The sequence below is a fragment of the Podarcis muralis genome, chromosome 14, assembly GCF_964188315.1.
Source record: "Podarcis muralis chromosome 14, rPodMur119.hap1.1, whole genome shotgun sequence".
NCBI lineage: Eukaryota > Metazoa > Chordata > Lepidosauria > Squamata > Lacertidae > Podarcis > Podarcis muralis.
The window spans coordinates 48,774,568-48,788,519 of NC_135668.1; the positions used below are offsets into that span (position 1 = coordinate 48,774,568).

Consider the following 13,952-nt stretch of genomic DNA (forward strand, 5'->3'; position numbering starts at 1 on the left):
CTCCCAGTGTTACTAGACTACAAATCCCATCATCCCAGGCCATTGGCCATGCTAGCCGGGTCTGATGGGAGCTGGAGTCCCTCAATCTCTGGAGGACCAGGGGGTCTCTATTCCCTGAGACACATCCCTCTCACCTCGCCTTTCCTCCCTGCTTTGGCAAGCTGCAATTTGGCAAGCTGCAATGGCAGGTGAAAGCAAAGCTTTCATAATTACTTAGAGAGGGCGGAGGATGTTTAAGGTGTTGGCAGCCATCTGCATCCCATTAAAGAAACCATCATCATTCCTCTTCTTGGAATACCAAAACACGGCCCCTCCAGCTTCCTCTCGTATTATTCGGCAGGGACGGACGGGCGAGGGAGCTTGTTAAGATGGCTTCTCAGCACAACAAGAGACTCATTTTGAAAATAAATCTAGGGGGAGAAGGAGAAGCAGGCCTGGCCCATTCATAAAAGAAAAACAGCAGCTATAAAAAGCCTTTGAAGTCCGTCTCAACAGCTCCCGGGAGGAGGAACATCAGTTGCTTGCGTTCGTCAGTGAAAACCTTACACTTATTTGGGGCTGGCAGCAGAAGCAAGACTTCTAAGGTGGGGTGAGATTTTTAGCCATCCTTTCCAGGAAAGTTATCTTTGAACTGCTCCAAAGGAAGACTCTTAAATCAAAGCATGCAGTGTTCCAATTTCCCATCTTATCGGGATAATAGTAAAAACTTTCCAGCTCTGCCTCTCTGTAAGCGAGGCTGAGAGGTGTTGGAATTGGGCCTGGGTTCAAATCCCCACTCAGCCATGAAGCTCACTTGGTTAACCCTTCGGCCAGCACCTGTCTCCCTCCCCATGACTTCCCCAGGGGTATCTCCTAGGTCTCAGGTCTGGGCCCTGAAAACTCAGACCTTTCAAATGTCCATATTTTCCAGGGACAATCCCAGATTTACAGAAGCCATCCCAGTTTCTGATTTGATCCCAGAACATCCTGCTTTCCCTTAAAGGTAAAGGTAAAGGGATCCCTGACCATTAGTTCCAGTCGTGGACGACTCTGGGGTTGTGGCGCTCATCTTGCTTTATTGGCTGAGGGAGCCGGCGTACAGCTTCCGGGTCATGTGGCCAGCATGACTAAGCCACTTCTGGCGAACCAGAGCAGCGCACGGAAACACCGTTTACCTTCCCGCCGGAGCGGTACCTATTTATCTACTTGCACTTTGAGGTGCTTTCGAACTGCTAGGTTGGCAGGAGCAGGGACTGAGCAACGGGAGCTCACCCCGTTGTGGGGATTCGAACCGGCGACCTTCTGATCGGCAAGTCCTAGGCTCTGTGGTTTAATCCACAGTGCCACCCACATCCCCCGCCTTCCCTTAGGATGTCCCTATTTACATTGGATAAATGTTGGATGGTATGGAGTTATGTGACCCCTGAGCCAAGGAGATAAATTATACAACCTTTAGAAGACATTTGAAGGCAGCCCTGTGTAGGGAAGTTTTTTTAATGTTTAATAGTTTGTTGTGTTTTTATATATGTAGGAAGCCGCCCAGAGTGGCTGGGGCGGCAACCCAGTCAGATGGGCGGGGTATAAATATTATTATTATTATTATTGAACAGGATGTCTCTATTTTCATCGGAGAAATGTTGGAGGGTATGCTCAGGATCTGGGAAGCTCCCGACCTGACAACCCTATCAATGGGACATTTTAAAACTGGAGTCCAACAATATTTGGACAGCCACAGGTCCCCCTCCCCTGCTGTATAGGGACCAGGATACCCAAAGGAACATCTTGCCCCTCTATTAACCCTGACTGTCTCCATACTTGGAAAAGCCTCTCCCGTTGGCTTGAGTCCATTTCTCCCAGCTGCCTCCCAAGCACCCGACCTCTGCAGGTGCTTACCGTCAGCAAAATACCTGGCCTGAATAAATTGCCCCACCTCTTCACACCATCCCGCGTGTCTGCAGACATTCATCTCAATAACTCGCTGTCAACAAAGATTATCCAAATCTCCCGTGAAGGGGGTGAGATGCTGGCTTAATCTCCCGGACAGGACCAGTCACTCCGTGGCTGAATAGGGAGTGACTCAGAGAGCTGTTGCAATGCAATTAAAGAATAGGGACCAGGCTTTGCAAGGCGGCCGCAAGGCAGCATGTCCTTTTGGGGAACCGAGAAAGATCCCAGGCAGGGCCAACGAGGGGCGTGGGGATAACAATGGACGGGAGTCTGGAAGTCACACCTAGGTGTGACGGGGAGCCCAAGATGACAACAGAAGTTTGAATGTGCTTTGCAAGAATCTACAGCAGCAAAGGGATGAAGGTGGATAGTTCAGAGCTTCCTTATTGTTTAAATGTGTTGTTTCACACATTAAACAGGGGCGAGGAAGCTCAGGGCCAGGGGAACAATATGACGCTCCTTGGCCTCTACACTTTGCACTTATATTTCTCCCCAGGCTCCACCTCCTCCTCGGACACTTTCCCTCCAGGCCACACCTCTCACACAAGAGACAACGTTGCCTAATGGTTAAAGCAGGCACCCCCCAAACTCAGCCCTCCAGATGTTTTGGGACTACAACACCCATCATCCCTAGCTAACAGGACCAGTGGTCAGGGACGATGGGAGTTGTAGTCCCAAAACATCTGGAGGGCTGAGTTTGGGGGTGCCTGGGTGAGAGTGTCGGACCAGGACCTGGGAGATCAGGGTTCAAATCCCCACCCAGCCATGAAGCTCACTGAGTGACCTTGGGGCAGTCGCCATCTCTTAGCATGGGTTGTCTCTTAGCCTCACAGGGTTGTCGTGAGGAGGAAATGGGGAGGAGGAGAACCATGTACACCACCTTGAGATCCTTGGAAGATAACGGTGGTATATAAATGTAATACAGTGGTACCTCTGGTTAAGAACTTAATTCGTTCTGGAGGTCCGTTCTTAACCTGAAACTGTTCTTAACCTGAGGTACCACTTTAGCTAATGGGGCCTCCCGCTTCTGCCACACGATTTCTGTTCTCATCCTGAAGTAAAGTTCTTAACCTGAGGTACTATTTCTGGGTTAGCGGAGTCTGTAACCTGAAGCGTCTGTAACCTGAAGCGTCTGTAACCCGAGGTACCACTGTAATAAATAAACAAGGATTCATCTGGTCACAACCATTTAAACTGCTTTGCCAATTTGGCCTGGAGCCAAGATTGAGGAACGCAGAAACATACTAATAATACTAATAATAATAGTAATAATAATAATTTTTAAATAAGCCATTCGGGCTGTTAGCTTAGATATGCAAGCTTTTGGTACGCCCACATTTATTCTGACTCCTGAGCAAGAGCTACGGAGAGGTGACAAATGCTATTAGCAGACAAGGACGATTCAGTCCTTGGACTGGGTCCTGTGTCCCCTTGGGGAATCAACCTGGTTGTTGAGAACCTGGTTCTCCATTCAGATCTTCTCAGTAATCTAATGAGCCTTCCTCTTCCTAATTAAACACTTCCTCCCAGGAAGTACCTTATTAGATGCGGTGTGATCAAGACGCTTAGCCACTTTACAACTAATTAATTATACCTGCTGTGTCCCTCAGAACCTCTTGCTGTGACCTTCTTACACCGTAAATTCTTCTCCCCAGTTTGGTCCAAAAAAAACCCCACAGTGGCATTTGCTATCTACACCATTAAGCTGGCCGCAAGGAGGTGCTGTCAATCAGCTGTTCATCGACACCTGGAAAGCCCGGCCACTTCCCCAAGCCCTGCCAAGGGCCAGCTGATCGCCAGTGCTTGCAAAGCACAGTGCGATTAGATTTCAAACCGCACAGGTCACCTGACTTCACTGTAATGTCATGTGACTGCCAGGTGAACAGCCCTAACCAGCTTTCAAAGCTGGCCCTTGGGAGTGGGAGGGGAGGTAAGGATCTAAGTCCACTGGCTGAATCTCTTTCGTCACCCGATCTATTAAGTGGGATTCAGAGGTAGACTGCCTCTGAGGCTGGAAGTTCGAAAAAGCCATCACGCGCCAGTAGCCATTAATCAACCTCCCCTCCTTGTACCATATTATACAAGATAATAAGGTCATTCATTATATATACTTATTCCAAACAGCAATAATTGTCCCCATAACATCATGACTCAGCTGAAGTTTATTGCTTTCAAAATTGGCCTATAAAGAAACATTGCACTCGTTTAATTCCCACTGGTTTCGACAAGGAAAGTTAAGCGTGCACTTCAACTCTTAACTCAAAGGGATGTAAAAGGGCTTAATTTCGTCCTGATCTTGCTTCGTATATTTAAGCCTCCTCTTGGAGCACAGATCTGTTGCCCAAAGGCTTTTCTGGGAAACAAGCAAGGGTGTGCCGATGTCAAACAGACGGAGGCAGAATAATATTCAGCAAAAGAAAACAGGCCACAGGAAGCTCTGGGTCGGGACAGCAACTTGACCAACAGCGCCTCCTGCTGACGAAAGAGTTGTATGACGCCTGAACCATCATCTGCAATAGGTTGGTCAGATTAGGCCCCACTGACCCATTGGGGAAGGTCACAGGCAGAGGTCATTTCTCTACCTTGCAATATGAACATCTGGGATCCATGTTTATTTTATTTTTTAGTCTAAGTTTCCTAACCTGCTTTCTAAAAAGGCGCTAGTCCAAAAGCAGCGTCCAAACGCACATCAAAACAGTAATCAGTTAAATATAATTTCAAATCACAGAGTCACAAAGGCCCTCTAGTCCAACCCCTCTGCAATGCAGGAATCTTTTGCCCCAAGATGGGTCTCGAACCCCAAACCCTGAGATTAAGAGTCTCATGCTTTACCGACTGGGCTACCAAGCCATTTAAAAACACAGGAGGCTAATCCCAGGGGCCACAATGACCCTCGAACAAACTTTGGGGGGGGGGACGCAAGCCAGGGGTGCCCCCCCACATTCCACACACCCTCCCCCCCACTTCCTCAGCAGATCTGTGCGTATTTCCTAAATAAAGGAGGTTATTGCCCCGTCCCCAATTTTGCATTGGGTAATTGGCGTCTGCCTCGGGGGCTGGGGCAGGGCAGAGAGGTTTAAACACCCCAGAAGGGTTGTCTACTTCATTTATTGGTTTTATTTATATTTTTGCCCCCACCCCGCCGTATTTGAGAGGCATTATTTCACTGGCTAGCAGCCACTCACCGATATTTTGGTGAAGATGGAAAGCAGGAGAGACAGGGATGAGAGGTATATCCGAATTCTCTCCCCGCCAAAACGCTTCTGGAGGTATTCTGGCATGGTGACAATCTGGTCGGAGGAAGGGAAAGGAAGGGAAAGAACCAGACGCCAGTGTTATAATTTGGGGTGGGAAAAATTCCATCTCCGTTCAGATTTTAACGTGAGCCTAGCCTAATTTACACTTTGCATGCAAACCAAAACACAACATAATTTGCGCTTCTCCGAATTTTGTGCTGCTGTTCCCCAGCCAAATAATGTCTACAAAAAATACATCTTAGCGAAAAGTGTGGATAAGAATGCCTATATTAGTGGGGGGGGGCAGATATTGGGTAAAGGAATGCATATTTCTTATCTCTGGAAATGTCATTTGATATTAGGCCTAAGAAAAAAGCCTCTGTCTTTTTGGCAAACGAAATCTTGAATAATTTTTTCAGCTCCTCGTATACCTCATTCCAAAATTTCCTTACAATTTTACATCCCCACCATGTGTAATAAAAGGTTCCCACCTCCTTCTTACATCTCCAGCATAAGTTTGACTGCTTTTTGTAAATCTCAGCCAATTTTTCCAGAGTGAGGTACCAGCAGTAAAATCATGTTCTCTTTTATCGTATAACAGGCTGTGAAATTGATATCCACCTTCCACAACCTTTCCCAATTTTCCACTTGGATTGTATGACCAAAAAGGAATTTGTACTAAAACACAGGTGAATTTTCATGGTGACAAACTGTTGCAGAAATGTGGAAAACCTGCCTCACTGGGGAGTCGCACCATTTATTATCTGACAGTCCCGGGGCAGGTTACGGCAACGTAAAACACAGCATTAGAATCACGTTAAAATAAATTGTGGTGGCTTTTCACCCAGGAGCCTTGCAAGGTATTTATTATTATTATTTGAATTGCCAAGTACAGAGAAGGCCGTGAGCCTCAGCCACCTGGGTAGGTTGCACTGAATCGGTACGGGAGAGGTCGTAAAAAGCAGCTGTTGGCGGTACAGGAAGGCCACACACCAAAGGACGGGACCAAACCCGGTTCCTAACTTACCCCTGAAGAGATGTAGACGGGAAGAAACACCCAGGCCAACGCCAGAAGGACAAAGGTGGCCTGGAAAGAGATATAAAAACACTTAAGTGTGGCCCTGCACATTGGTGCATATGTGTAAAAGAAAAGGGATTTGTGCTTCGGATATAAGCACTAGCTGAAATTTCCAAAGTGGTTCAACCATCCAGTTGTTCCTTTTATCTCTTGACTCCCTACTTTAGCATTCCAATCCCCTATAATGAGAAGAACATCCTTCTTTGTGGTCATTTCTAGAAGGTGTTGTAAGTCTTCATAGAATTGGTCAATTTCAGTTTCTTCATCACCGGTAGTATATTAATAGTGAAACACAATTAAGAAGTATATTAATAGTGAAATAATTATTAAGCTCTAACTGTATGTAGGTTTTATTTTATTTGCTTTTTATCTTATATTTTGGAATTGTACATCCAGGGTTTTCTTTCCTTGAAATTTTTTTGGGGGCTCCCAAGAGAGTGGAGCCCTAAGCTATAGGTTGTTTAGCTTATACATAAATCCGGCACTACTCACGTTCCATTCGAAGCCGGCCACTGCTACCCCTCCTGCAGCTGCTGTGCCAGCCAGTCCAATGAAAAGGCTCGATCCTTCGCTGCTGGCAAAGAGCGAGGCACCGATCTGCAGGCCAAAAGCAGTATTATTATTATTCCAATCAAATTGCAAAAACCCTAAGCAAATTACAAAAAAACAACAATAAAGCATTAAAATTATCGATTGGAAAGAGTTAAAAATCAGGTATTTAAACTTATCTCCCAAAGCAGCAGTCACTTGCGGGTGCCAGAAAGAAAGAGGACAGAGAAGAGTTTGGACTGAGCGCAGGGCCATTTTTAGCATATGCGCCGACGGGGTGCAAAGATCTGCCCAGCGCCCACAAATTTAGTTAATTTCACGTGCACGGCACCGTTGACAATGGCAAGCAGCGTCGTTGAGTCTGACAAGCGTCACCGCTGTGAATGACAAGTGGCGGCGCTGGCGCAGCATGTCTTTGGTAAATGAGCGCACAAAGTTGATAGTCCTTTAGTGAAATAGTAGGTATACATTTCGGTAATACCTAGGTATATATGTATTTTGTTTTTCTAGCTTGATCAAAATTATTTATTATTTCATAACAGGTAGATAGTTAAGAGCTTAGGCGGCTTCAGCGGCAGGTGCTGGGCACCCCCCAGAATTTGCACCCCCAGGTAAAGACGGCCCTGACTGAGCAGGCACACAGGTCACCTGGTCCATTCATTTATTGTTTTTATATATCACTTTTTTCCCTCCGAGGATCGCTCAGTTGGTAAAGCATTAGTCTCTTCATCTTCAGGTCGTGGGTTCGATTCCCACGTTGGGCAAAAGATTCCTGCATCGCAGCCGGTTGGTATGCACGACCCTTGTGGTCCCTTCCAACTCTTCCCGTTCTCATTTAATCCCCCACAACAACCTTGCGAGGTAGATTAGGCCGAGAGGCAGGGACTGGCCCATGGCCAAGTGGGGATTTGAACCCTGGTCTCTCAGGTCCCAGTCTGACACTCCAACTAACAACTGCATGGTATTGGCATTAGCACTGCAGCAGTTGGCTTGCGAGATGCGGGTGGCGCTGTGGCCTAAACCACCGAGCCTCTTGGGCTTGCCGATCAGAAGGTTGGTGGTTCAAATCCCCATGACGGGGTGAGCTCCCGTTGTTCAGTCTCCGCTCCTGCCAACCTAGCAGTTCAAAAGCACATCAAAGTGCAAGTAGATAAATAGGTACCACTCTGGCGGGAAGGTAAACGGCGTTTCCGTGTGCTGCTCTGGTTCTCCAGAAGCGGCTTAGTCATGCTGGCCACATGACCCGGAAGCTGTCTGCGGACAAACACCGGCTCCCTCAGCCTATAGAGCGAGATGAGCGCTGCAACCCCAGAGTCGTCCGCGACTGGACCTAGTGGTCAGGGGTACCTTTAACTTTACCTAGTTGGCTTGTACCCAGCGGTAGTCCTACTCTGAGTAGACCCACTGAAATTAATGCACGAGTCACTTGGAGCTATTATTTCCAATGGGTCTGCTTTGCACGAAAGTGACTTTCTAAACATACATCTAGAAATATAAATTAGCATGTGCACATTTTGTGCAGATCTGCATGTTCTTGTGCCCTATTGGTTTTTTGGAGGGGAAGTGGGGACAACACTTGCTCTTTTTCCAACAATACATGTAATTCACCACCCTCTGTGAGGCTTGGGTGAAACCTTGTGGAGCCCCAAAATCAAACAGGCAGTTGCATCTACTTACCGGCCACCAGGCTATGTTCCTCCCAGCCAGGAAGTATCCACTCAAAGTGTTTCTGTTTGCCCTGCAGGAAGACTGGACAGGCAAAAAGACGACTAAGCAGGGGATGAGTGATAGACAAACTGTGCCTAGAGCGTGGAAACCGGACAGAGATTTCCTCCTGCCCCACAATATAGCCCCCAAGTATCAGAAAGACCATCTCCTTCCCTATAGAGTCTCCTGGGTCTTTAGATCGGCAGAGGGCACCCTCTTCGTATTTCCACCACCCTGAGAAGTAGGGTAGGGGGTGGCCGGGTACAGGGCCTTCTCTGTGGCAGCCCCTAAATTGTGGAAATCCCTCCCCACAGAGGCATGTCTGGCTCCTTCCCTATATGGTTTGCATCATACTCTGAAGATACGCCTCTTTTCCCTGGCCTTTCAGTTGGGCTGCATATTTTTCAGACCCACCCTCTTCTCATTTTGAACATAGGAAGCAGCCCCACTCCTAGTCTGAACATTGGCCCATCTAACTCTATTTTGTTTACACTGACTGGCAGCAGCTCTCCAGGAATTCAGATGGGGGGGTGCATTCCCAGCCCTAGATGCCATGGGTTGAAGCTGGAACTCTTTGCAAGCTGCAGCTGCTTCCTAAAAAGTTGTGTTTTAAATTGCTTTGACCCACCCTGGGACCTTTGGATGCAGGCAATAAACAAAATTCTGATTCAGAAAGATGATAATAATTATTGCAGGCAGACATTTTCAAGACAGACACTAAAGGAGGGTGCAAAGCAGAGGTGTGGTCAGCTGAGAGGGGGCTTAGAGGGTCGGATTTAGCCACCTAGGCCTGGGGCTCAAAACCTCAGCAAAAGATTGTTGGAATCTGTTGCAAACACCACCCAGCTAGATGGACAAATGTTCTGGCTCGGTGCAAAGCAGATTCTTATTTAATTTCATCAAAACCATGAGGACTAGAATCTTACTTTATTTTTAGAGGCAGGATGGGTAATAATAACCATAATAATATTCCCTCTAATTTCTGACATTCAGGCATGAGCGCTCAATCAAAATGGCACCAGTTACGTGCAACAGGGAGATATCGGCAGGTTCGGCAGAGCAACTAGATTTGCAGAAATGCAAATGAATTCTGGTGGCGGGGGACCTAGGGGGTGTGGGGAGAGAAAACATCCCAATACGGCTGAGCATGTTCTGTGCCCAGGCAGCAGAATCCAAACTGCTTCTTTTAAGAAGCTGGCATCCCCCCGAATGCTCAGTCCCATTGGTCAACTGAGGCCGTCGCACAGTCGATCGGGCCGTTAAACCGATTAAAGATTTGCCCACCTTACCCATATCCCCACTGCCAAATTCAAAAGGAAATACGCCACCACGACGATCACATCAGTAACGCTGAAGTGGGGCGAAGGAGTGGGCATTTCAGCCGGAGGAAAGTCTTCTGCGGACATCGTGCCTGGACCCAGCAACAAAGAGGGAGAGGCCAGCTGCTTTCAAGAGTCAAGGAATTGATCATTAAACAGCCTGGGGGTAGGCCGTTTGTGATTCGAGAAGCAGTACATGTGGGTGAGCTGTCTTGGCCTTAGGGCAGAGTCTGCCCCCTTTCTCAGCGGATACGAATGAACTGAGGGTTAATCAGAGCTACAGGGGTGGGTGGGCTGCTAAATTTGCAAACTTGAATGCTGGCTGGCATTTTTGTTCCGACGAAGCTGCGTGGACGTTGCAAAAAAACCCAAACCAATGGGCATGGCTCAGGACACACGCCCCACCTTCGCCCCCCATGATTGAGGGGCCCCAGGGCTGCACGACCTGCTCACACTCAGGTGTTTTAGGATCATTCTTCAAAACCCTAAGGTGCGCCCTTCTGAACCATGTGCCGCTGTAGAACTGAAAAAAAACATCTCCGATCCCTCCTAAGGCCACAGCCACAGATAAACCCTGCCAACGCAAAACAGTGGCGCTTTCTCGGTTATGTTGGGATGATGGGAAACACTGGAGGGGTCAGGGGTCTCTTTCACATAAATCCAACATGAAACCAAGAGGACTATTCAGCTAAAGGTATTTGATCCATCCATGACTGTCCAGGGATGGGTGGATCTTGTCGTTTTCAGTTTCCTGTGTGAGTGCCTGGAGGCGGTTGGAGGATGGATGGCGGCTAACAGATTGAGGAGCGGGTGGGTGTGGGGGATTCCCTGGTCTTGAATGGGGTAACTGTGCCCCTGAAGGACCAGGTGTGCAGCCTGGGAGTCATTTTGGACTCACAGCTGTCCATGGAGGCGCAGGTTAACTCTGTGTCCAGGGCAGCTGTCTACCAGCTCCATCTGGTACGCAGCCTGAGACCCTACCTGCCCGCAAACTGTCTCGCCAGAGTGGTGCATACTCTAGTTATCTCACGCTTGGACTACTGCAACGCGCTCTACGTGGGGCTACCTTTGAAGGTGACCCGGAAACTGCAATTAATCCAGAATGCGGCAGCTAGACTGGTGACTGGGAGTGGCCGCCAGGACCACATAACACCGGTTCTGAGAGATCTGCATTGGCTCCCAGTACGTTTCCAAGCACGATTCAAAGTGTTGGTGCTGACCTTTAAAGCCCTAAACGGCCTCGGTCCTGTATACCTGAAGGAGCATCTCCACCCCCATCGTTCAGCCCGGACACTGAGATCCAGCGCCAAGGGCCTTCTGGCGGTTCCCTCACTGCGAGAAGTGAGGTTACAGGCAACCAGGCAGAGGGCCTTCTCGGTAGTGGCGCCCGCCCTGTGGAACGCCCTCCCATCAGATGTCAAAGAGATAAACAATTACCTGACATTCAGATGACATCTTAAGGCAGCCCTGTTCAGGGAAGTTTTTAATATGTAACGCTGTAATGTTTTTAACACTTGATTGGGAGCCGCCCAGAGTGGCTGGGGAAACTCAGCCAGATGGGTGGGGTATAAATAATAAATTATTATTATTAAGTTTCTCATTTTTCCAGTCTTAAGTTCAGTCTTAAGCACATCTGTGACTTCCTCATGAAACTCATCAACGTTCTAGGTCAAATTTCTCGTAGTACAGTGGTGCCTCGCAAGACGAAATTAATTCGTTCCGCGAGTTTTGTCGTCTTGCGATTTTTTTCGTCTTGCGAAGCACGGTGTCGGAAAAGTTTTGGAAAAGCTTCAAAAATCACCAAAGTTTTCAAAAACCTCAAAAAAAGGCTACCACACCGCGTGCTATGAGTTGCTCCTTGAAGTCAAGTCGCAACTGTATTAACGGTGTTAAGAAAAAGTAAACAAACTTGCAAGACGTTTCCGTCTTGCGAAGCAAGCCCATAGGGAAAATCGTCTTGCGAAGCAGCTCAAAAAACAAAAAACCCTTTCGTCTTGCAAGTTTTCCGTCTTGCGAGGCATTCGTCTTGCGAGGTACCACTGTATGCATTTTGGCATGCAATTTCCCCTGATGCACACAAAGCCACTTCCCATAATATATAAAAATTTTGTAGGATACATTCACTAATGTGTGAATGTAAGCACATTTTGGCTTGTGAACTGCGCTGCAAAATTCAGAGAAGGTTGAATGTTGAAGTATAGCTGTGTTTCAGTTCCTGCATCGTTTTTAGAAAAGGTGAATTTGATGGGTTTTGCCTTCAAATGCTAACTGAATCGAGTTTCTCCCCATCCTACCCCCACCCTCACTCCACAGGTCCTTGGCTTGGCAGAACTTGCACCTTGACATTTTTGTGCAATTCTCCCTTCAAATGTCTGTCCCCTCACAGGCCAACTTGTCCACCCTTCCTCCTAAACATTGACACTCTTTTGTTAATGTGTCAGCCTTTTCGTTAGCTAGCGGCATTGTTTAATGAGCAGCTTCCGTTAAAGCCTAACCCAGGAACGCTGTTCCTGAAGCCCGTTCTGCATTCAACACAGGGGCAGCTGAAGAGATATCAAATTCCAACCTGACACTCTTGAGGTGTGGATTTTGCATGTCAATGTTGCTCATGTGTGAGCTGGTTTAAGGAGGTTTGTTTCTGCAGAGTGCCCAGTTGAACAGCATATTAGGAGGTGTGGGGATGGAAGTTTGCAAGCAAGGCTAAAAAGATTCCAGAAGGGTGAGATGAAGCCCACTGCTGCCCTTTTGCAAGGTGGGAAAAGCCTTGCAAAAACGTCGAAACAAGCTATTTTTTGGGAGAGGGGGAGACTGAAGGAGCGCAGGAAGCTGCCGGCACGCACACACTCACCACCTGGAATATTGTTCCGCTGACAAAAAGAGCACAACCGGCGAACAAATATTTCCTAAGAAGCTCACACAAAAACAAAGTCATTTATTCTTCTCATTGCAGAAAATAAATACCAGTGCATACTCCATATGCTTTTCCTATAAAAGCACTTCTACAAAAAATGTCACTGAACTGCATACAACAGTACAACTTTTTTTTTTCTTTTTTGGCTTGTCAGATGCGAACTTTATACAGTAGCTTTTTTATATATTAAAAAAAAGAGATAAAAGAATCGTATGTAATTAACCCTTCAAAGCACTTGCAAGCAAGCTGATTCGTGGAGGAAAGGAATGTGAACACGTAGGAACCGTGACCCTTTTCTCCGAGTGTGTGTGTGTGCGCGCGCAAGCACATTTGTACCCTTAGAGCTCCATTTCCCAGGAAGTTCTCCTGCGTGAACCTCATTGAAATGACCAGGAGAGGCAGGAGACGGAGCATGCTGTTGCTCCAGCCCACGACTGCCATTCCCGTGTCCTCTGACTCCCACAGGGCGCAAGGCTACAGTTTTCGCTTACAGGCAGATGAGGATAACCTGTTCTATGGGAACAGGCCCTGCGGGTCTCTCACCAGGAGAATCCCACGCCTGGGGAGTCATTGCCCAGGGGGATAGGGCTTCTCTTTCAAAACAACACGGTTGGGCCCCCTTGTCACCCAAACCCTCAAGAGACGCAGGGTGCTCTCCTGCACAGCCCCCAATGCATTTCAAGGAGGCTCAATAACTTCTCAAAAAGGACCGTGTCCTTAACCAACAGTGCAGCTAAACGTAACAGACTAGATTTTTGTTCTTCCCCCCCCCCCCCCCAATAAAAGTCTTTTTGCAAAAAAAGAAGAAAAAAGTTCTGGAAATTTCATCTACTAAATTTAAATCATGGGGAAGGGAAGCAACTAAACAAAGTGGGTTCCATTGAAGGACAACGTTTAAGCCACGATGCTTCACAGCTCGGTTTTCTGTGTAGATGTCCAGTTTGGCCCCTGAAAATATTTTTCTTCTTCTTCTCCTCCTCCAAGCCTTCCAAGGTAGCAGTCAGTCATCCAGGCCTATATTCCTGAAAAGGTACGACATGGACTCCCCGTTGTGGATTCTGCGGATGGCCTCCGAAAGGATCATGCTGATGTCCACAGTCTTAATTTTGGGGCACTGGAGCTTTTGGATCTCGTGAGGGATTGTGTTGGTGACCACAACCTGGGAAGAGAGGCAAAGAGAGTGAGGGGGGAGGTTGGAAATTAAGAAGGTGGCAGGAAGAGTCGCA

At 47.6% G+C, this 13,952-nt stretch overlaps 2 protein-coding genes across 11 annotated transcripts in view; both read right to left on the reverse strand.

Moving 5' to 3' along the window:
• SLC5A10 (solute carrier family 5 member 10) overlaps window positions 1–10,067 on the reverse strand; it is a 95,702-nt gene extending 85,635 nt beyond the window's left edge. Inside the window, exons 1-5 of one of the 5 annotated variants that reach the window (XM_028706756.2) lie at window positions 9,786–10,063; window positions 8,467–8,538; window positions 6,733–6,837; window positions 6,190–6,249; window positions 5,112–5,216 (exon numbers count right to left, since the gene is read on the reverse strand). In XM_028706756.2, the coding sequence (XP_028562589.2) occupies window positions 5,112–5,216; window positions 6,190–6,249; window positions 6,733–6,837; window positions 8,467–8,538; window positions 9,786–9,902 (459 nt within the window). In that variant the 5' untranslated portion in view covers window positions 9,903–10,063. Of the gene's footprint in view, window positions 1–5,111; window positions 5,217–6,189; window positions 6,250–6,732; window positions 6,838–8,466; window positions 8,539–9,780 lie in introns of all 5 variants that reach the window. The other 4 variants (XM_028706755.2, XM_028706759.2, XM_077918659.1 and 1 more) reach the window with 4 other exon arrangements.
• Window positions 10,068–12,732: 2,665 nt separating this feature from the next.
• The window catches only part of PRPSAP2 (phosphoribosyl pyrophosphate synthetase associated protein 2), a 32,555-nt gene continuing 31,335 nt past the window's right edge, over window positions 12,733–13,952 (reverse strand). For all 6 annotated transcript variants that reach the window (XM_028705596.2, XM_077918661.1, XM_028705593.2 and 3 more), the window contains exon 12: window positions 12,733–13,885. In XM_028705596.2, the coding sequence (XP_028561429.1) occupies window positions 13,727–13,885 (159 nt within the window). In that variant the 3' untranslated portion in view covers window positions 12,733–13,726. The remainder of the gene's footprint in view (window positions 13,886–13,952) is intronic.